This window comes from Diorhabda carinulata, chromosome 5 (genome assembly GCF_026250575.1).
Source record: "Diorhabda carinulata isolate Delta chromosome 5, icDioCari1.1, whole genome shotgun sequence".
Classification (NCBI taxonomy): Eukaryota; Metazoa; Arthropoda; class Insecta; order Coleoptera; family Chrysomelidae; genus Diorhabda; species Diorhabda carinulata.
Genome location: NC_079464.1, coordinates 27,578,473 through 27,602,062, shown reverse-complemented (window position 1 = coordinate 27,602,062; position 23,590 = coordinate 27,578,473). Strand labels below are relative to the sequence as shown.

General features: G+C 33.0%; 1 protein-coding gene across 1 annotated transcript in view; it reads right to left on the bottom strand.

Moving 5' to 3' along the window:
• LOC130893849 (homeobox protein Nkx-2.1-like) overlaps positions 1-23,590 on the bottom strand; it is a 72,844-nt gene that overhangs the window by 29,321 nt on the left and 19,933 nt on the right. Inside the window, exons 4-6 of the mRNA XM_057800269.1 lie at positions 21,147-21,307; positions 17,897-17,992; positions 2,187-2,273 (exon numbers count right to left, since the gene is read on the bottom strand). Of these exons, the coding sequence (XP_057656252.1) occupies positions 2,187-2,273; positions 17,897-17,992; positions 21,147-21,307 (344 nt within the window). The remainder of the gene's footprint in view (positions 1-2,186; positions 2,274-17,896; positions 17,993-21,146; positions 21,308-23,590) is intronic.

Genomic DNA, 23,590 nt, shown 5'->3' with positions numbered 1-23,590 from the left:
TTCCCTAGATTTTAAGTATCGATTGGAAACTTGAACAGTTGACTTAAACTGTATTAAACAGGCGGAAATAAAGAATTGAACACGAATTTAAAAGTTTGGGATAGCCTGAAATAGATAAATGAATCTAAAAGATATAAGAACACAATCAAAAGTCCTTTTGAGGTTATATTAGGGAAAACAAGTAAGAATCTCAAAGCTTCGTAGTAACACATGGACTAGAACAAGGGGTGGTACTGAGCCCTCTATTGTTTATAATAGTTAGGGATGATATAATTTAAGCAACAAAAAGAGAATCCTAAAAAGTGAGAATCGAAAATTATCGGTTAAATCCAGTAGAATTGACCTCATGTACATCTACAGAAAGGGACATAATAAATACCATCAAAATATCCGAAAGACAACTAATAGAGAGAAATCTGAAGAGGGATAGTCAAAACTAGTATACATAGAAGAAGAAAAGAAACAGATCAAAATTACGGCACAAAAGGAAAAATAAGATAAGTCGAAATATTTAGTCGTTACAATATTTAGAGAAGGAAAAGACGACGCAAGAATTTTCAGAGCCTGTATCAGGCAGTTTCAAGGTCATTCAGTTGCAAAAAAAATCACCAAGAAAGATGAAATGACGGTATATAAGATAGGCGAATATTAACGTATGGAAGTTGGGTACTGACAAACAAAGAAAAAAGCAGAAACCAAAAGAGTCGGAGGAAAATGAAAGGAATAACACGTAAAAACAGAATTAGAAATGTAGGAGTAAGTGAAGAATTTCGTATTGAATGAATAGCTAAAACAATAGAAAGTAACAAGGTAATAAAGAAACCAGTTGAAGCTATAAGGGAATCACCATCAAATAACAAACGGAAGAGAAGCAGACCTCAGAAAACTTGGAATAGTAAAGGGAAATATTTGTAAAAAAAGAAAAACTGGAAAAATTGGAACTGGAGGATGTTATCTATATCATCAATGCTGGTTTATTTCGTTCTATATACGAGGTATGTTGAAAAATACTGCACATATTCTCACTGGATGATTTTTCTTCACGATAGAGATTAGCAATGACAAACAAACCAGTCTTTAGCTTTTTCGAACAACATATTAATAAATTTTTTAGACGACGCCATCTGAAAATTGTCCGTTCTATATTCATTTATATACCGAAAGTTGCGTTTTGAGTGTTCCATGTAGTGAAAGTGACAGTTCCGTATTGCAAAACACTTTCGTGGCTCTCTGGAGTAGACAACTTTAACTTCCTTAAATGTGACTCTAGCCACTTCAATGTTGACAGTTGACAGTTTCACTTCGACGATTTTGCATAACCTTAAATTTTTAATTTTCTGAAATTATTTGTTTTAACCGAAGTTGTGACTAAATTAATGGATAACAATGAATGATGATGAAAAAGAAAACATCAGCGATGAAGAGTTACTCGAATCCTTAGTGTTATTGAAAAAGTTTTGGATCTTATGCATCGTCTAAAAAATGTTGTGTAGGTACGCCGCGGCTGAAATACTACTTTGTTGGACAAATAACTATTACGGAATGTTACGGTGATAATATAATAACTTTGGAAACTAATTACAAACGGAATAAGAAATTAAAAAGTGAAAATATTTTAATAAACGATATCAGCAAAAGTTGGAAACGTTCGAAGCGTGGATAAACTCGAGATCGAATAAATTCGAAAGCACGGTGAAAAACCCGTGGATGAGACACGTTGAATTATCTATTCTAAGATTTGTAGTAATGTAGTAATTCATTGTAATCATTAAATTTTGTTGTTTTTTCTACATTTTTTATATTTTTACCTATTACACCCAGACAACTAATCTGGAATGGTCTATATGACCATACAAAGAATATCGGACAGCAGTATCTGAAGAGGTCCTGAACTGGACACCACAAGGAGAAAGAAGAAAAGGAAGACCACGTAGATGCTGGAGAGAGGACATAGATAAGGACCTGAATGTGAAAGAACTAATGAAAGACCTTTGGCAGGATAGAAAATAGATGGCGGCTAGAAATCGAAAAACGTTATATATATACCTAGATAGTTTTCATAATAATATTCATTACACTACTGAAATTATTATAATACCCAGTTATTTAATCTTAATAAATGACATCGGTCACTATGAACGTCGAGATATCAATTAATTTTATAAAGTGCGCTACTGAGTTCCTACCTGGTTATGTTGGTTTTGTTCGGCCATCGCCTTTTCTTTGGCTTGTCTCTTGCACTTGTACCTGTGATTCTGGAACCAAATTTTCACCTGTAACAACAATATTCTTTAGTCCGATGGACATTTTCATCCTAAGAAAATAATATAATACCAATCCGATAATAATTTGTGGTTATAGATAGAAAGCTTCCATATCATTTAAAAAGGTTTATAAGTATTCATTATAATTAGCGGCTCGAATTTCGTGATGCCTGAAGACATTTAGATCGTTTATAGATTCAGGTTAGTTTTACGAAATTTGTAGAGGATATTTTACATTGCGACCACCTCACGCCATAACAAACTCTTTATTTTTAAACTATCAAACTATCCACTAAGGAAGACATTTGACATATTTCGAAATCAGGAAGATTTTAAACTTTAAACGGTTCATTCATTTGGTGAACAACGAATTGTGTTTTGAAAAAACTGAGAGTATGGAAATCGATAGCTGTTATCAAGGTAGCAGCGAAGACAACATAAATAAAAAGTTAAAATGAGAAAGGAAGAAGTAGTTAACTAAAATAACTGTACTATAAAAACAATAGTACAAGCAAGTACTGCTTATAATATGATGTAAAGAAAATACATTGCTAATTACTGTAGAATCTTCAAAAATTACTTGTTGGTAGTAAAAATTCTAAATTACAATTTGACAGTACAAATAGACTGTTTATTTGAAAAAAATCAAACAAATTTCACTTAATATATTTAAAAATGAAACATGTTGAGTATTTAATTGGATGTTTCAATAGATTTTTCTCGAAGACAAGGAAGCGATCGTTACCTTTCTTAATAAGAATATAAAACTTCTTTTGTGTACATGAAGTTACGTATTATGCGTGTAATATATTTAATGCCGAATCATCGTTGTGATGACATAATTATTATAATTGAATCTTCAGTTGAGAAGATTAATGATACGGAGACGACTATTGATTTTTTTTACGTAGGATAATAGACGTGTTTATGGAACAAGGTACAACGTTGTAAAAAATAATTACAATTCATTCTGTAGAAGCACCGAAAGATAGAAAAAAATCCCTACAAGAATTTATTTACAATATAAGACAAATTTGTACACCTAGTTATAATATATTCAAATAGTTATCGTAGTAGTTTGAAAATCTATCCTTCAAACCAGAGAGATTTTCAGTTATACGAGGGTTTCTACTAAAGTTTCGAGATATGACAACAATGATGTGAATATGTCAAATATGGCATTAACTTTGACATTTGACATTAATGTTGGTCAAAAAATGGAATTAAATCGTGAACATTTACGTGTGATCAACTCGTTTCGATTTTTGGTGATGAAGCATCATGTCGAGATGGATTTCCGAATTTAATCGTGGTCGCACTTCCCTACAGGATGAATTTCGTGAAGGTCGTCCAAAATCGGCTGTTGTACCATAAAATATCAATGCTGTGCGTGAAAACTGATATTACCAGATCGACATGTGACATACCATAAGATTGAGGCATATTTGGGCATTAGTTCCACTCGCATACATTAAATATTGCATGAATGTTTGGCTTTCAAAAAGATTTGCGTTCGATAAGGCTTAATTTGATAATCGTTCAAAAAAAATCGTGTTGATTGGTGTAAAAAAATTCTGAAAAAAATCTTCTATGTATCCGTATCCTTTTGCTACTTTTTCGAAAATAAGAATTCTAAACAAAACAAATTGCTTTGAAACCTTTCAATTTTTTTTACAAAAGGACTTGGAGGAATTTTTAACGAAGTGGGTTAATAATTAGAGTCCAGCAATGCATTGAAACAATTTTTTCAATTTGGATCTTTCCGTGGAATTAACTGCAGGAATTGTGGCAGGAGGAATATTGGGCAGACTAAAAGATTCGTTAATGTCCGGTTTAAAGCGCACAAAGCTTATTTAAAACATGATCGGACCGAAAAATTGAGTACTGTTGATCACGCTGTCAGTTATAATCATGAAATAAATATAAATAATGTTGAGAAATTGTTAGTGCGTGTACATTCCAGAAATCACAACTTAAAGTAGTGATTAACTGAATTTTGTCTCAAATAATGTTTTATTATTTATCTATGAGATTTACACAAAGAATTCACAAAGTAAATAACAAACTTTTAGGGTCGAAATGGGTTTCTACAAAAACTGAGGTCTATAAATCGATCCATTATATTACAGGGTGTTCCAAAATTATCTTTACAACTTCAAAAATTCATAACTTCGAACATAAACAAGATATTTATATTCTGTCTTTTGCATGTATTACTGCAACTAATAAAGTTTTTTTTCAATAGGCTGAACAGTTTTAAGTGAAGATGTGGACACCACAACAGAAAGCTCAATGAATGTCATGGTTCATAGAGACGAAATCAGATACACAGGTTCAACGGAACTTCAGGACGAAATTCCAAAGAGACCCACCATCCAGACCCTCCATCCGTGCATGGCACACAAGCTACATGAGCACCGGATGAGTATTGCATAAAAGTGGAGCCGGACGATCCAGCACAAGTCCAGAAAATGTGGAGCGAATACGGCAAACATCCCAGCGCAATCCGAAAACTTCAATTCGTCAGGCTTCAAGGCAACTCCAAATGCCTACAACCACAATCCACAGGATTCTTCATGAACAGTTGCGTCTGTATGTCTATAAAGTACAGTTGCTGCAGGCACTGTTACCAACAGATCGACCAAAACCGTGTGGAATTTACCTTAGACATGTTAGATTTCTTGAAAAAGGTGTGTTTCAGTGATGAGGCCCCGTTCCATGTGTCTGGTACAATAAACCGCCGCAACGTAGGAATTTGAGGTTCTGAAGCCCCGCAAGCAGTAGTCGAGTTTCAACGAGACAGCCCAAAGGTTATGTGTGCCCAATGTCTTCTTCATAGAAACCACAGTTACTGGCTGCGTGTACCTGGATATGTTTCAAAACGTTGCTCTTCCTCAGTTGGAAGAATTACAGCCGATTGTTTACTTCCAACAGGATGGTGCATCACCACACAGCAGTTCGAGAACACCTAAAAGAAATTTTCCCCATCCGATGGATTGGACGAGATTGCCCAATTCCATAGTCACCAAGGTCTCCGGACATACCACGCCTCGACTTCTTCTTGTGGGGTTATTTAAAGGACATTAATTACCGGACACCGGTTAATTACATTGATGAATTGAAACGCCGCATTACGCAAGCTTTTAGTACAATCACAGGCGACATGTTACAGCGTACCTGGCTTGAAATTGATTACAGACCAGAAGTGCTTAGGGCCACAAATGGTGCTCATATTGAAATGTAGTAGAAAAAACTTAATTAGTTGCAGTAATACATGCAAAAGACAGAATATAAATATCTTGTTTATTTTCGAAGTTATGAATTTTTGAAGTTGTAAAGATAATTTTGGAACACCCTGTATATTAGTTGCGTGCGAGGTTTTTTGTATCAGAATAGTCTCCTTTTAAGCATAGATATATACTTTTTCCAGTAATGCTGTAGGTACTTGTATCTTTGTTGGTATTATTATAATCAACAGCGGACTGCAAACTTCATCTGCGTGAGTCATAACCTACATTACTTTTCATTAAATCCACGTGGTTCTTGTTGCACGTGAAACCTAGTACAGAATAAACGATCAATAATTCGTTTATAAAAGCTTAAGAAAATCAAGAAATCAAGCAGGTATAATGAAATCTACCTTACTTTACTTTACATATTTGAACTTTTCAACAAAGTTCCATTATATTTAGGTTTCCTGTTGATTTTTAATCGTCAAAAAACCGTGAAAATGTTATCGTTGTGATAGCTATTAAAATATACATTGCTATCAACTCAATAGCCTCCTTATTGAAATCAAAATTTAATTTAATCCTAGTATATATTTGAGCGGAAACGATGTTTAATACGGTCCTGTGGTTGTGTCGACGTTTTTAGATGTGTGCCCAGCAAATTAGGACTCCAGTTGATTTCGTTAGGACGATCGACCATGAATAACAGCCGCCATGTTGGTCTACATAAACTGAATTACGGACAGATAGAGGGGGGATATATATATATATATATAAGCGAGGGATGTAGAAGAACAGATTTTCGAGTGGTTATTGTTAGAAAAAAACCAGCTGTTGGGGTTGTTTTTTAGTGTATGTTCGGTTTTTTGGTATATTATGTATTAATGAACAATAGAGCTTCTAAAACGAAATGGCGATGAGTTTCTACAATTACATTTAAACGTCTATTTTTTCGAATATTTTTGAGGTATCATCCTGTATAAAAATTGACACTTATAAATATTATAAGAGAGCCGGGTAGATATATAATGGAATAAAGAAAAAGGGAAAGTTGGATTAACAGTGTAGATATAGAGCTGAATAGAAAGAATATGGATGAAATTGTAATAACGTTGAATTGCATGATAACCACTGTAGGTCTTCTAGCTTCAATCTTCTTCACTATTCTTCTCTGCTTCCAGATACCTTCCGACATACATTTTTCTAAGAACTTTTCCTTCCCTTCCAATTTCATATTGAGAGGTATTTCTTCTCCGCATTTGACTATAGCACTATAGTAAATGCTTCTGCACAAAATTTTTTGGGTTTGGAAAATGCGAACTCCGTCAGAATTAGAGCTTTCTCCACCCAAATTAATCGATTCTTTTTCTTAATTCCAACTTATAAAACATTTTAATGCAACTGACATAAAAAAAGACTTGTCTAACTTATATTAGAAGCTGGTACCCTTTTGGCAACACTGTTTTGACAGATCGCGCGTGAATTGTGTCTTGTGTCATTGTCAAACTTGTTCAGTTTGGTCTATGATTCAATCACGAATCGACTTCCGAACGAACAACGCAACAAAATATGGCGGCTGTATCCGCCAGTGTTACTGATGACAGTGATTGTCGATTCGCCGCCGTTCGCAGCAATTGGGCCTCTGGGCCTCTACGTGGATAATATTGTTAAAGGATTTGGGTGCTGGCAAAGACGAAGCGCATCTGAAGTGAAGACCGGCCAGAAGCATTGCAAGAGCTACCAATTCATACCGAAAAAGTCACTGTTACGTGCCGTACTTCAAACGCGACGATGGCCGGAACGTTACTATGAATGGCGATCGCTACCGTGTGATGATTGACGAATTTTTTGCGCAAAATGGAAGAATTGGACATGCCTCACATGTGGTTTCACCAAGACGGTGCCACATGCCAAACGCCACGCGAAACAATGGCCTCCCAGATCGTGTGATTTAACGCCCTTTGGACTATTTCTTGTGGGGCTATATTAAGGCTAATGCCTACAGGGATAAACCAACAAAGATTGACGCACTGGAAGCCAATATTGAAGCATTTATTCGTGAGATACCGGTCGATATGTTGGAAAGAGTGTGCCAAAATTGGACCTTGCGCATGGGCTATCTAAAGCGGAGCCGCGGCAACATTTTTATGAAATTATCTTCAAATATTGAATTATACTGATCGTTCTATCGATTCCAATAAAGATTTCATCAATTTTTTCAAATTTTTTGTGATTTTTTTTTAAACCAAATCTTATAACTCTTAAATCCTGATTATATCACATTTATTATAGCAGCAGTCCTGTACGACTTCGTTCCAGGCCTCAACATCTCTAGTTCAATAAAGTTTAATTCTCAATTGAACATTTTTTTTCCAGTTGCAATGAAAATGCTTAAAAAACAATAACAATTTCAAATATTAAACGAACAAATGGCGTATAATAAGGTATTGGTATTGGTAAGGTGTTTCTTTACATCCTCATTAGATTGAACTGAAGTTAATGCTCTGCTTTTGACGTTTCCAAATGAAATTCTTTAATTAAAAAAGTAATTATTGAATTACAGCTCTACTTTTTGTTCTATCAATTTTTAATTTGTATTTTCCTCAGATCCTCTACTACCTTATCTACACACCCTTTTTCAGAAGCGTTCCTTATTTCTTTTTACCATTTCTCCGTAGATCTTTGTTAGTCTTTCTTCATTTATTCCATCCAGATGTCCAAGCTAACTCTAAATTACTTCTAATTTTCCAAATATTTCCCTCCTTTATTGCTCCAACTTTTGTCTACAAATTGTAAGCAACATTTTAACAATAAAGCATTTTCTTCTCCTTCTTCTCCTAGTGTTTCAATACGAGCGCTAGATTTAAATTACGCGCCATATTTGACAGTCATGTCACATGATTCTGACGTGACAGATCGAAAATTGGTAGTTGGGAGCTAGTAACCATTGAGCATTACACTGTACAACGCGTCGTGATTGTCAAAAATTATAATCAAAATGGTGAAAGTTCAATGTTCAATCGCTATATTTAACCTAATTCATCTAGTGCAAATATTGTAAAAATTCGAAAGTACTGGTTCGGTTAGTGAAACACACGGAACAAAAAATCACGGCAGTTCGCTAGATTGTGACAGAAATGCCAGAGAAGTAAATTCGCCATTGGGCACAAGAATTTGACATTGACATTTCACACTAAATATTTACAGCTGCATGCCTACAAAATCCAATTAACTCAACAAATTCTACCAGTAGACCATAAACAGCGAGGAGAATTTCCCAATTGAATCCTTGAGCAACTTCCTGATTTTGCAAACAAAATCATTTTAACTGATAAAACTGGGGCTTAGAAAATCCACGATTCATTTATCAGATAACAATGCATTAACAAGGGGTAACTGTATGGTGTGCATTTTGGCCTGAAGGAAAAATTGACAGTTTTTCTTCGAAAACGAAGAAGATAATGGAGTAGTGGGGAATGGCAAAAGTTCTCGCGCTATGATAGCACATTGACCTCTACGTTCTTACGATTTAACGCCTTTAGACTTCTGACAACACATTTTGTTTATTGAAAACTATGTTTCATTGAACACTGAAATCTTGCGTTCTTATTAAACCACTAATATTCAATAAAACCAATTAAAACGTCGTACCATGAGCGCCAGCACTTTCCAAATACATAATATTATTTGATTATTGAATTTATTCTAAATTACAGATCGAAAATACTTAAAATCCTGCCCTGTATAAGTGACAGATAAATAGACCCCAATAGACACTATTCGCCCTCTCAATGTTCTAACAAATTTTCCAGAACGGTAAATGTATCTTTTGTCGTGTAGATAGGATGATGTGATAAAACACCCCTACCGGTTTTATTGAAATTTAATCGACGAGAAAAGTGCGCCAGGATTTCGACAGCTTAGTACGTGTATTGCGGCTTTATTGAGTCTTTTATATATTTAAGTTACGGATGTGATGATCGGACATTTTTAATTGTTATTTGACACAATTCGAAGTGAATATTGAAAAACGTCCGATGGAATATTTCATTATTGCCCACACAAATTCAAACGAACGATTCATTGTTTACAATCGCTACATTTAAGATCTATCGAAGTAAAACTTGTGATATCCATTTTGAATAATTTTGCAAAAGCTAAAAACATGAACGACGGTCATTTTTCAGTTTACATTGTAATAAATTAACACTTATAATATAAAAAAAAGAAACATATGGTGTTTTGAATTTATATTCAAATGAGAACCTAAATAATAGTTTTTTTGTTCATTTCAATGGGACAAACTGTATATTAAATTCTATTCCTCTCCAAATGTACAGCACTACAATTGAATCAAATAAAAAATCTTTGATTTATGAATAGAAGTTTGGTTTTTACGAAAACCTTTACGTGTACCCAAAAAATTTGTTTAATTTTAATGGGACAAGCTGTATATTTCGCCATGTTAAATTGTATTCCTCTCCAAATGTACAGCACTACAATTAAATCAAATAAAAATCTTTGATTTATGAATAGGAATTTGGTTATTTTAAAAACCTTCACGTCTACCCAAATGATTTGTTTGATTCTAGTGGGACAGGCTGTATATTTCGCCATATTAAATTCTATTTTTGTCCAAATGTACGGCGTTACTATTAAATCAAATAAAAATCTTTGATTTATGAATAGAAGTTTGGTTTTTTCGAAAACCTTTACGTGTACCCAAATGATTTGTTTAATTTTACTGGGACAAGCTGTATATTTCGCCATGTTAAATTCTATTCCTCTCCAAATGTACAGCACTACAATTAAATCAAATAAAAAATCTTTGATTTATGAATAGAAGTTTGGTTTTTTCGAAAACCTTTACGTGTACCCAAATGATTTGTTTAATTTTAATGGGACAAGCTGTATATTTCGCCATGTTAAATTCTATTTTTGTCCAAATGTATGGCGTTACTATTAAATCAAATAAAAATCTTTGATTTATGAATAGGAATTTGGTTATTTTAAAAACCTTCACGTCTACCCAAATGATTTGTTTGATTTTAGTGGGACAAGCTGTATATTTCGCCATATTAAATTCTATTTTTGTCCAAATGTACGGCGTTACTATTAAATCAAATAAAAATCTTTGATTTATGAATAGGAATTTGGTTATTTTAAAAACCTTCACGTCTACCCAAATGATTTGTTTGATTTTAGTGGGACAAGCTGTATATTTCGCCATATTAAATTCTATTTTTGTCCAAATGTACGGCGTTACTATTAAATCAAATAAAAATCTTTGATTTATGAATAGGAATTTGGTTATTTTAAAAACCTTCACGTCTACCCAAATGATTTGTTTGATTTTAGTGGGACAAGCTGTATATTTCGCCATATTAAATTCTATTTTTGTCCAAATGTACGGCGTTACTATTAAATCAAATAAAAATCTTTGATTTATGAATAGGAATTTGGTTATTTTAAAAACCTTCACGTCTACCCAAATGATTTGTTTGATTTTAGTGGGACAAGCTGTATATTTCGCCATATTAAATTCTATTTTTGTCCAAATGTACGGCGTTACTATTAAATCAAATAAAAATCTTTGATTTATGAATAGGAATTTGGTTATTTTAAAAACCTTCACGTCTACCCAAATGATTTGTTTGATTTTAATGGGACAAGCTGTATATTTCGCCATATTAAATTCTATTTTTGTTCAAGCACCATCTTGAGCCACCGTGTTTTCCTAAATTTCTGAATTCAATTGTGATCACACTTAACTACAGGATGGATATCGTGAAGGTCGTCCAAAATCGGCTGTTTTTCCAAAAAACATCGATGCTTCGCGTGAACTGATATCACCAGATTGTCATGTGACGTATTATGAGATTGAGGCATATTTGGGCATTAGTTCCACTCACACACATCCAATATTGCGTGAATATTTGGCTGTCAAAATGATTTGTTCGCGTTGGATGCCGCATAATTTGACAATTGCTCAAAAAAAAAGCTTGGTGCAAACACATGCTGAAAAAATTCAATTACGGTGGTTCAAAAGACGTCTAAGAATGAATATAGATTTCAAAATTTTTTCTCTACAAAAAGGATTTTTAAAATTCATCCAAATTGTTATTTCTCTCACGTAAAATGCCGTGACTTTGCGTTGACCTCAACATGTTTTCATTAGAAGATTCTTTGTAATAAATTATAATTTATTAAACGGAAGAATTCACGACAAACGCAAACCCCTTTAAAATTCACGCTTCACCCCGCATTTCCAATTAATCACAATTTAATTACAACCAGTCATGATTAAATTAATGTTAACCGTATTTCAAAATGTGCTCGAGTTTTGTTCATTATTATTTTAAAACAAAAATAATCATTTCAAAGACTGTTTAAGTATAATCAAAATAATAAGAAAATTGAACATTTGTCAACTTGGTGGTAAAACTCGATTTTAACAATTTATAAACCAGATTTTTACCGTTTTTTGATAAATTTTTTTTCCATTTTGATTTACTTTACACCCACTGCAGGCCTTAACCTCCCTAATTTTTTTTCCCAATTTAACCTGTTCAGAACTATCCACGTATCCTAAGAAGACTAAATGTATCTTGTTGTCCCTTTTTCCAAGCTCTTCCAACTAGTCTACGCCCTTAAAATTGAATTTAAGTACTTTTTTTGACATTCTCTGACAATCCATTCGTATTATATGGCCTGCCCATCGTTGTACTTATTTATATTGTTGAGAACGAGCTCGCGAAATGGGTCCTTATGCCGGCCTTATGAAGTTACAATGGAATTTTAAAATTCGGCGAAATCACGCGGCGTCTTTCTCATTTTTTATAAATGCCGGAAGCGCATTTGATGTGTCCTTTTAGAACTTTTTATTATAGCGGGCGGTTTATTAACAATATTTCTAGAAAAGTCTCTTTATTTATTTTTTGTGTTTCTTTTTGCTCTAAGACTTTGTAGTATTTGTGGTATATAAATAAGTTTATGTAACGCAGTTAGTTAGTTTTTAATAAATAGTCGCAGTGAAGAGAATTAGTGAAAGTTATCGCAGAAATTATTCAAGTGAGTCAATTATTATAAATAGTGAGAATGGATCTCCATGGTAATCTTGGTAATCAATTTCGGCGGGCAGCTGATCGGAGCTAAGAAGAACGGGTGAAATGGTCGTCCGAAAAGAGGTCTGAACTATAGGATAACAACTTAAAATTGGAAAAGACAAATAGTTGAGGAACCCTTAATGACAACGACGCAAAACTAATAGGTAACTAGAAAAATGTTCAGACTTTATGATAGAAAAATATTCGCTTCTACTTTAGGTTCCAACCCCACGTCCCCAGCCCCCAGAATTCCAATTTATCGGGACTCATTTCTTTAGAGAACTGAAAGCCTATGGAATCAGCTGTCAAAGCACGTCTTTTCCGAGCAGTACAACCTACAGAAGTTCATAATCAATATCCACAGGCACCACTTGAGTGTGAAAGGGTTTACGGAAGCCGATATAATCAATGAGAATTCGACAAAGGTGACTAAACTTCTTATTAGATAGTTTTTTTGGAAATATCATTGAAATTTTTTCACCACTAGTTGAAATTACTTGGAGGACAAGATCTTTTCGACGCCTACTTAAAATTTTATCATTAATTTCATAGACAAATGCATATAAACCGTTTTAAATCAAAGCATATCAAAAATACAATTCCTACCTTACATTCCAATAAATTTGCCAATATCTGTAAATATTATTTATATAATGAAAAACTAATATTTGTACGACTGCCGTAACGTCTCTTCTAGAATAAACACAGGTCTTTGTATAGCAATAACAACACCCTCTATTGTGTTCCATATAAATCCACGGTAAAGTCCGAATTACCGGGACTCATTAGATCGTACAATATTGGGGTTAAATCATTATTAAACTGAGCTTATGGTAATTAACCACCGTCTTCTCGAGGATTAAATATCCCCATGTGAAAGGCAATCGCTTGGCAAAATATTTCTCATAACAATCGTATTGTCTATTGTGTACACTTTATACGGGTTTGGATATTAATAATGCAAACTTGCACTTTATTGTTTACTCTATTTTTTAATATGAGATGATTGATGTATGGATTTTCGATTCGTAGATACGAAGGAAAAAATATTGATTTTAACTCTGTAGTTACACAAATCGAATGATTAGTGTGTCCTTTGGAGGAACAAAATATTCAGTGAAAAAGTCCATAATATCCTTTTGAAATGTAGACCTAAACTAAACTAAAAAAAGAAAAAGAAAAGGAAGAAGAAAAGGAAATGGAAAAGGAAAAGGAAAAGAAAGAAGAAAAGGAAGAAGAAAAGGAAAAGAAACGTTTTTCATATCTCTCTTTGTTCAAGAGTTATAACTTTATAAGTAATTAAATTGTTGATAACAAATTACTCGACCAGATTTGGCATCGGCATCATTGAAAAATCGATTCTGAGCATCAAAAAACGTTTTAAAACTGAGAGGAGTATGAAACAGCTACGGAACCCTCCTCTAACTGCCGTACTATTTGACGATACACGGGTATTCAAAAAAAAAATACCCCAAAACTGGGTTTTAAAAAATTCAAGCGCTCCAATACGAAAATAATAATAATTTTAACGACGACGTTCCGATATACTTATATAAGTTTGATGAACAAACACAAAACACACCGAAATCAAACAGAAGGGAATGAATAGCGAGGAATTCTTTTCCAATTAAGGATCTGATCTGTAAAAGATAGAAGACCTCGGGGCTATAGGGCCGTTTTTCAACAAAAGCATTGGCACTTGTTGTTGTAAGGGTATAAAAGAGATCGGTCGTGCGTATACACATCGCACCCACAACTATCTGACAACACCAAATAACGATCTCTCGAGTTTCTAGGCTATAAAAATAAAGATAATTTTATCAGGATCGATGTGAACTGGTTCTTTTATACGAATATACAGGGTACGATATATTAAACTTCAATATTTGTTTTATAAGTAACATTCTATAATTACAGAATTACGTAAATTTTGTTCGTTATTTCTAATAGGTAGAAAATTGTAAGAAACCTTTCGTATGTATATATATATCGTAAGCAAATTCATGCATTTGATAAAAAACCTATGCATTTTACAGAAAATCGGTAAAACGTGATCCTGAGAGACTTTTAATTGTCGAATAAATGTTTACCGTTTCTTCACTCTAGTTTGTTTAAATCCGAACTAACTAATATGTATCTGCCACATTATTATGTACTCAACAAATAGTCTACTGTCTACTAATTTGTAAATATCACACCACGGGTATTTATTAAACATGTTTACAACAGCTGCTGCATTAGAATCTTCTTCTTGAGTTACAAAACACTGGCCTCAACCCCCCATGCCTGTTGAGCCAATTAATACTAACTTTTAATTGACTCGTACATAGGTGGCGATACAGCTATGAAATAAATAAATAATTGATTACCTATATAATACAAAAGATGCCTATATAGCAATAAAGATAGAAATTTAAGCGAAAAAACGTTCTTCTATTGACGGTTTCCTATGATCTGTGTTTGTGACAACGATCTTTGCTTAATTAAATTTTCACGTGTTTTGTTAAGATTATGTTAAAGTAGTCGCTAGTTGGAGAAAGTTTATATTGAAAATAATTGATAGGAAACGAAAAAGAAGACGGTAAGAAAATTCCATCATCGGACCAACAATTGTAATGATCAATTTTATAACGAACGGAATCCGATCGTTCTTCTGAATTTTGCTGTATTTCCTCAATCAATTCCTCACCAAACACATCTTCTAAATCTTGGAAAGCATCCATATTAAATATTTAATTATTTGTATGATCTAATCAAATATAATAAATAAACAAACCACTTTTGATGTATAATATTTTAGGTTAAATTTTCACTAAATTCTTTAATTGACAGTTGGGACTGTCTAATAACTTGACAAATAACTCGATTTATTCGGAGGTTTGAATTATCAGAAGGTGAAGAAGCCGAATTTTTGGTTATTCGTTAAATAATAGTTAGTAGGGACTTTATTATGAAGTAAAAAAACCCGGCCAAAGTATCTCTGGTTATTTTAAAGCATTTTGCCATTTTCCTATTATTTCCTAGTCACAATTAGAAATTAGAAAGACTTATTAACCACAGTTATTCGTATTTTAAACAACGACAACGAACTGCAGCGACGGTCGTTTTTTAACCAATTCCTCGACTCAATAAGTTGAAACAATGTCCAAAATTGATTATACAGTCGAACTCCGATAATTCGAACACCGATAATTCGAATTCCTCGTTAATTCGAACTTTTGCGTCGGTCCCTTGACATTCCTATTACTAACACATGTAAAAAAACCTCGATAATTCGAACTTTTGAAGTTCGAATTATCAAAAAATTCGTATTTTCTGTGTTAATTACCGAAAAATTCGAATTTTTGGCGTTTAAATAATTGAAAAGTTCGAATTTTTGATGTTCGAATAATTGAAAAATTCGAATTTTTCTTGTATAAATTATGTATGTACAAAGGTATTAAAAAATTCGAACTGTTAGTGTTGAAAAAAATTGAAAAATTCGAATCTTCAGATTCTAGGTAAGACGACGATATTTTGTCGAATCACTCGATTTACTTCAAAGGAAAAAATCGTCAGCATGAAGCAATCTAGCATAGCTGATTTCTTTACAAAAAAATAAATATATGTATTTTTTTTTTATTTTAAGATAAATAATCGGTCCTTTTTAGGACCAAAAATTCTTCAAACGTATACAAATTATTATTTTAAATAAATAAACATGTTATATACCCATAACATATTTATTTATTTATAAAATGGAAAGAAGCATCGAAATGCATACATATATGTATGTAAATGTGCACAACTCCGATAATTCGAACACCTCGATAATTCGAACTTTTGCTATGGTCCCTTGCAGTTCGAATTATTGGAGTTCGACTGTATTATCCAAGAAATCACCAAAAACGTTGACCGTGGTTTTATTGGACAACAAATTCACCATCGAATTGTCACGTCACCTTAAGATATCCACTGTTTTGAATGCTGTTTGGTCTCGGTTGTCTTATGATTGGTCAACATTCAAACTACTCAGCTACGTAAGATGCCTGTGACTTTTATAATCTTTCGTATATTTGATCTGTGAACGGCCAACGCCATTTTGTTAATTTTCTATAAGAGTATCGCGTTTTTGTTGGAATTTGAAGTATTGACGAAAACAATGCTGTTGACCTCTTTGAGTTTTCTGGACTTACGGTAAGCTAAAGTTATTGAGCTAAATGAAAACGTTAGCGTGTTGCAAAAAAGTGATTCCACCTTCACGGGGTAGAAAACTTGAAAGTATTTGGGGTTTTTTGTGCTAATACTTTGGACTTCACAGTTTGGTCGTATCTTGGAAAATATCTAAACGTTTAGAAGATTAATGGATTCTTGATTCTTAGTCTTCATTTTAGTTTTCTTCATGTCATTTTTTGTTTAATTAATAACTATCATTAATTTATATGAACACTCGGTGCACTCAATATCTTTACCAAGTAAAATTGAATGATACTTAAGTTCACTTGAAGTTTTTATTAATAAATGAAGTTATGTTCAATAGTAGTTACTTAGAACTAAACGTTTAACTATTAGATATGAAAACAAATCAAATTTCATTATAATGTTACCAGTGGTTTCGGCAAAATTGCAAAAAATGTTTTACTAAGCAAACTCCTAATCTTTTTTTGAAACACTCCGTACAATCTGTAATCAAGCTTAAAGGATTGTAATAAATTCGTTTTGACCATTACCAAGACGAACAAAGTTAGTTATGTAAATAAACACTCAAAGTTGGTGATTTAATTTGTTAATCAACCTCACGGTATTCACTTTTTTAAAAAAGGTATATTTCTAATAATATTATTTGAACACCATTTATGTGAGTGGCATTCTTATATTATAACCTGACATAAATCTAGAGCGAAATGGTTTATTACAAGGTTACTAGAATAATAAAAGGTTTGTGACATGCGCAACGATCAGCTGTTAGAACACCAGCTACGTCTTTATGTTTACATTTTTGTTTTGTTTATATTTTTATGTCAAACAGAACCTCACTAACATTATGTACGAGTTATGAGGATGTGTGTTATCTCTTGCTGATCTGGCTATACAAACGAATATATTTCAAACTAACGAAATCACAGCTGTGAAGAACCGGTGACGTCACTTGTCTACTGCGCATCTTGTTATTGTCACAAACCTTCTATTATTCTAGTAACCTTGGTTCATTATATGTTTATGAAACGGTTACAAAATAGTTCACGACGACATGTACTAATTTCATGGCGGACAGTTATCACTAATACACATCAATTAATTTATTTGTATAACTTACTTGCGTCGGAGTTAGGTGTATTAGAGATGCTAAGTGTTCTCTTTCAGGTGCTGACAGGTACTTTTGTTGTTTGAATCTTCTTTCTAATTCGTATACCTGAAAAATTAATGTTTTTCATAAATATAACCGTCAGTTCTGACGTTCGATAACTAGGTTTGTCGAGGTTTCTCAAAATGGTAAAACATCATTATGAACACGTGTTTCGTATAGATTTGTCAATTAATTCGTATATTCTTAGTTGTTCAAAGGAGGAACGACGTAAAATGATATAACCTATTTTTAAATCATCATGTTTTTTTTATTTATTCCATTCTTTCTTTGGATCCTGTCCTCATTTCCAACACATACTCCAACTATGTAAAATTTTAGTATAATAATGATCCATCAAGTCCTAGTTCTGATATTATCCACTAGATAGCAGCAAGCTCTGTTGCTTAATGACAGATCGTTTTTGTCTCCAAAGTGAACTTTGTTGCAGCAAGATATTTTGAAAAATCAGTGCTGAAACTGATGAGAAAATGACAGCCGACTTAAAGGCAGAAAGAGAATTGCACTTAATATGAGCGCAGAACTGAAAAAATGTGCCGCGGAAACCTCGCAGAATAAAAAATATGTTTGCATCTTCGATCTTCATAAGGCATTTCCTTTCTTCAAACTCCCAACTTCAGTAGTCTACTTTAAGGAAAATCTTTATGTCTACAACTTTGGTATTCATTGTTCACTGCCTAAGTATATGTGTAGGTTTGGGTGGAAGAGGTTCTGAAGATCAAGTTTCATGCCTTAGGAGACATTTGTATGCCAGGACAATCAAACATCAAACACAACTAGTCTTACTCTACTGAAATTTGTTTAATGCCATTTATTTGATGTAGAAACAATTGATATGAAATTTATAATACCAGGACATTCATTTCTACCTAACGATACTGAAATCGGTATAATAGAGAGAACAAAGAAAAAATATGAGACCTCCAAAATATGCCTCTTGTGTCTGGTAAAAAAAAACATCATTAAAACTACAAAAGTGAAAAAGTCTCAGTTTGGAGTTGTAAAGATACAACTAGGTTGAGGTTTGAACAAGGAGGACTTTTCTAAATACAAATAAATGAATTTTTCCGTTTTATTTTCCTTGTTTCCAACCTTGAACATCTCGAAAAAGACCTGTAAAATATTACTCTCAAAAAAAAGATGAAAAGTTGTCCCTACTCCCTTAGATACCCCTTTTTTATCATGGATACTTCAGAAACTTTCCAGGCAGAGAAATCGTTAAACCCAGGACAAGGAGCAACTGCAGGAAATGACCCCTATGATGAGTTTTTTATGTCAATTAACTTCTTTTCAAATAAGGAATGAAATTTTCTTCATCTGATCTCAAAGTAGATGTAAAAATAAAATGTTGGTTCGTTTTCAGAATACATTTGAGCTAAATCCACTATTTTGCATTATTTGAGGTTATAACCTGAAATTTGGTCAATAAAACTTGTGTAAATGTCTAAGTAACTCCTTGAACTTCTTAAACTGGATTTATAACAATCTTAACAGATAATTTTGTTATGAAGCTTTAACTTCTAACTTCTATAGCTCAAAATTAGTTAAAGTGGACTTGATTCACTTGTATCCTGAACCCTCCATATAATAGTGTAAAATTACACACATCGCTATAGTCTATTTTTATATACGAGAGACTAATAAGTCCTACTTATTAATCCAAAATCAAAATAAATGAACCTGAACTGATATAAGTTTTCGGTCTTTTATCACCATAAGCTGTACAGAGCAATAGAAAAAGGTTTGGATTGGTCAAACTTGCGAATGTTCCATCATTTTATTACTTTCTTATTCATAAAAAGTTTTTTTAACATTTTTTTGTATAAAATTTCCTCGGTTTTCTATTGTTTCATGAATAAAACAAAATATATTAACTCACAAATAAAAATGAAAATTATTAATGACAGCAACATTTGACAGTAGTAATGTCATACAACCAAACAATTTGATAATGAGAACGTTCGCTGGATCCAAACGCTTCCAATACAAAAACTGATTAAATCAAAAACGATAATGTTAATAATTATATTAGTTTATTTCTATTCAGTTTATTTTTAATTGAATACTTAATTTTATTGGAATACATGTAAGTTCGAATGAAATGGTGTGAAATGAATTATTTAACGACATAAATATTTGGGAATAATTGACTTATCTAACAAGTTTCCGGAAATTGTCCTAAATAACCTTATAAGAACTTTTTAGCAGTAAGTTGACCCTAGGACTTTTCGGAAACTATGATCGAGCTAAACCGATCAGATCTGAATGTTCGATAACTCACTCGAACTCCGTTCATTCAGAAACTGATCGAGTTAATCGGGTCGTAGTCATATATTATAATCCTTTCTACAATGCGATCGTGAGATAACGGATTGTTTCATTTGTCTATGGTTTTTGAACATTAAAAATTGTTTATTCCCCTTGAAAGGCTAATTACTATTAATTCTCATAAACAGCGTAATTGATAGGTTACTGAGGTTTACCTTTAGTTTTTATACTTTCATTTCAGCATAAAAATAGTTTATTAATATTAAACTTTAGTGCAAAATCCGTGAGAGTGGGTAAATCTGTGATAAGTACTCAATAACAAATATTCAACATCTGGAATCTATATAACAAATAAATATCTTGGAAAAAGTAATAGAAATGAAAAATTTTTGTACTTAACTTAGCCTGGGTGGGTAATCTAAGAAGTGAGCCTAACAACGCAAAAAAGAAGAAGAAGATCTACCTGAGTTCAGGTTGTAGTTTCCGTAAAGAGACATGGACATGATGAAAAATCAATTTATTTTCAGTAGAGTTATTCTGATACGATCCTAATGTGGCCCTAATAGATAATCTTATAGATAATCTTATTTTAACCTTATGATGTTTCTAAATAATCGGGAAAAAATTCTAGTCGGAATAGAACTAATATATAAGATATTAGCTTACCATTTTAAAAATTATTTCCACTATTTATACAAATTCACGTATCCAATTATACACATACTTAAAATTCAAAAATTTTGTTGAAATAATGAAATTTGATCAAATTTTTTGATCGCCGGTTTGATAGCAAAAGTCAAAACCGCCCTATTCCGTCGGTTGATGGCCGCGCGACGTTTACGTTCATTTATTTCATAGTTTCACGGTTCCCTTCATTCCAGCTACGGTAAAAAGTAACAAAAATACCTCGAAAATAGGCGTGGTTTTAACTTACCTGTGCCTGCGTGAAAAGGACCCGCCTTTTTCTGCGTTGCGCCAACGGAAACTGCATCGGTTTGGAATCGGATACCGCGCACGCTCCTAGCCCGGGCATGCCGCTATTAAGGCCGTGACCCATGTTGGCTGCTGTTGCTGTGCTGCCCATCAATCTGGAAACTAAGTTTAATGTTTGAGTTTGGGGTTTCTCTTTTGCTTACTTTTTTTTGCTGTTATAGTTGAAGTCTCGGTGTACTTTAATTTTTTTTTGTTTGTTTTAAACTTTCATTCGTACAGTTTTTTGAGTGGAAAAATAAGAGAAGAAAGAAAAGTCTGAGAAATTATATAATAGCGATTCCCGAAATTATATTTCAAAGTATTTACCTGGCTTTTAAGCACGAAGAATCTATTTTGTGACGCATTTGTCTATGTAAAATTATGAAAAAGTAGATGAAAACTCCATAAAAATTTTGTGAATTAGGTACACTACGGGCGCTAGTTTTAGGGTCGAAAATAATGAATAATCAAACATCAAAGTTCGATAAATACTTAAACTTTCTATACGTAAGTAGGTGAAAAAACTCGTTTTTTGGATCTAGAAAATCGAAAAATCATCCGATTTCGATGATTTTTTTTTAAAATCTTCGTTTTTACGGCGGATTTACGAAAAAAATTCCATCATTCCAACGCTTTTCTAACTTCTCGATACCGTATTCGTAGGCTTCAGTTTCAGCAAGTAGGCTTCTTCATTTGAACCGACTTTCTCAACGGCAAGCATTTTTTAAGGTCAGCGAATAGCCAGTTGTCACTGGGGATCAGATCTGGACTATACGGTGGATAAGGAAGCATTTCGAAGTGTAATCTGAACCATCATTACCATCGATTTGTGAATCGGTGCATTGTCTTCTTTTTTCTTCGATATATTTCCTTCATTTTTGCATCCAACAACTCTATGTAGTATTCGCTATTGATTGCCTTTTCCTTTTGGAGATAAAAGATGAATAATATTTCATATACATCTCAAAATACTGAAGCCGTAACCTTCCCAGCAGACTGTTGTGCCTTTGGACGCTTCAAACGTGGTTCATCGGTTGCATTTTGATTACATAGTGCAGTAATGGATCCATGTGCTATCCATTGTCACATATCCAGGGCCGGATTAAGATTTATAAGGCCCGGGGCTAAAATAATGACGGGGCCCCTTTAAGGAATTCGAAAACCAGGAAAAATAATATCAATACGTTAGATTTGTGGTATCAACACATCAAAAAATACAGAATGATTTCCAAATGATGGGGCCCTCTTGGACCTGGAGCCCAGGGCTATAGCACCCCCAAGCACCTAGCTTAATCCGGCCCTGCACATATCGATGCAAAAAATCCGATTTGTTACATGTAAACATGATCAAACAATGTTCTGAATCATCAACACGTTGCTTTTAATCGACTGTAAGTAAACGCGACACCCACTTTGAAAAAAAGTGATACTTCGGTCACCCCCTTTTTTGGATCTAGAAAATCTAAAAATCATCCGATTTCGATGAATTTTTTTTTAAAATCTTCGTTTTTACGGCGGATTCACGAAAAAAATTATGGGAATAAAAAAAATTAAAACTTATATGGGTTTCGGGGCTTTAAATGTTCATAAAAATTCACTCATACACGTATAATTGTTGATAAGTTTTTTTCAAATAATCAAATGAAGTTGCTATAGTTTTTTTCATAATTTACACAAAAAAAGGAACAAATTGAAAAAAAAATTATACAAAAATGTTGATCCATCATGTTTTTACAGTTAAAAATAATAACAAATTGACCTTTTCTCACATATAATCGTTTGTACCTTTTTTATTTGTACAAGTGTACAATATTGAAAGTTAACTTTGAAAAATTGAAAATTTTCACCATAAAAAAAATGGTATCTTACTAGGATTGACTGTTACGATTATATGCGAAGAAGTGCGTTTATGATCACATTCAAAGTCATAAAACTATATGAAATCTCCAGGTGAGATATTTCCAATTTCTTTTTCCTAAATCCGCCATGAACACGAAAAAAAAATTCATCGAAATCGGATGATTTTTCGATTTTCTAGAACGTAAAACTGAAAAGAAATCGCGCGTGCCAAATTCCTAGAAGCAGCGTAGCTTCGCAAAGATCTAGACGTCGAGATCAAAACATCTCACTTGGGTTCGTAAAAGTATGTTGGTTTTTCCTAAAACGTGTACCAATTAAATCGAAGAAGATTAAGTTTACTGCATGCCATTAGGTTATAAATAAAAGGAGACTTTGAATTCCTAATAGAAGGTAACTTGGAATTCTCTGGATCAGGGGAGGAAGGATTACTGTTTATTATTCAACTACGAGAATCAAGAGAACCGTTCAGGATCAGAATTGGTTAACAATTACCATTATCTTATAAAACCGAAGGTTTTTGTAGATTATTGGTTTAGTAATGATGTA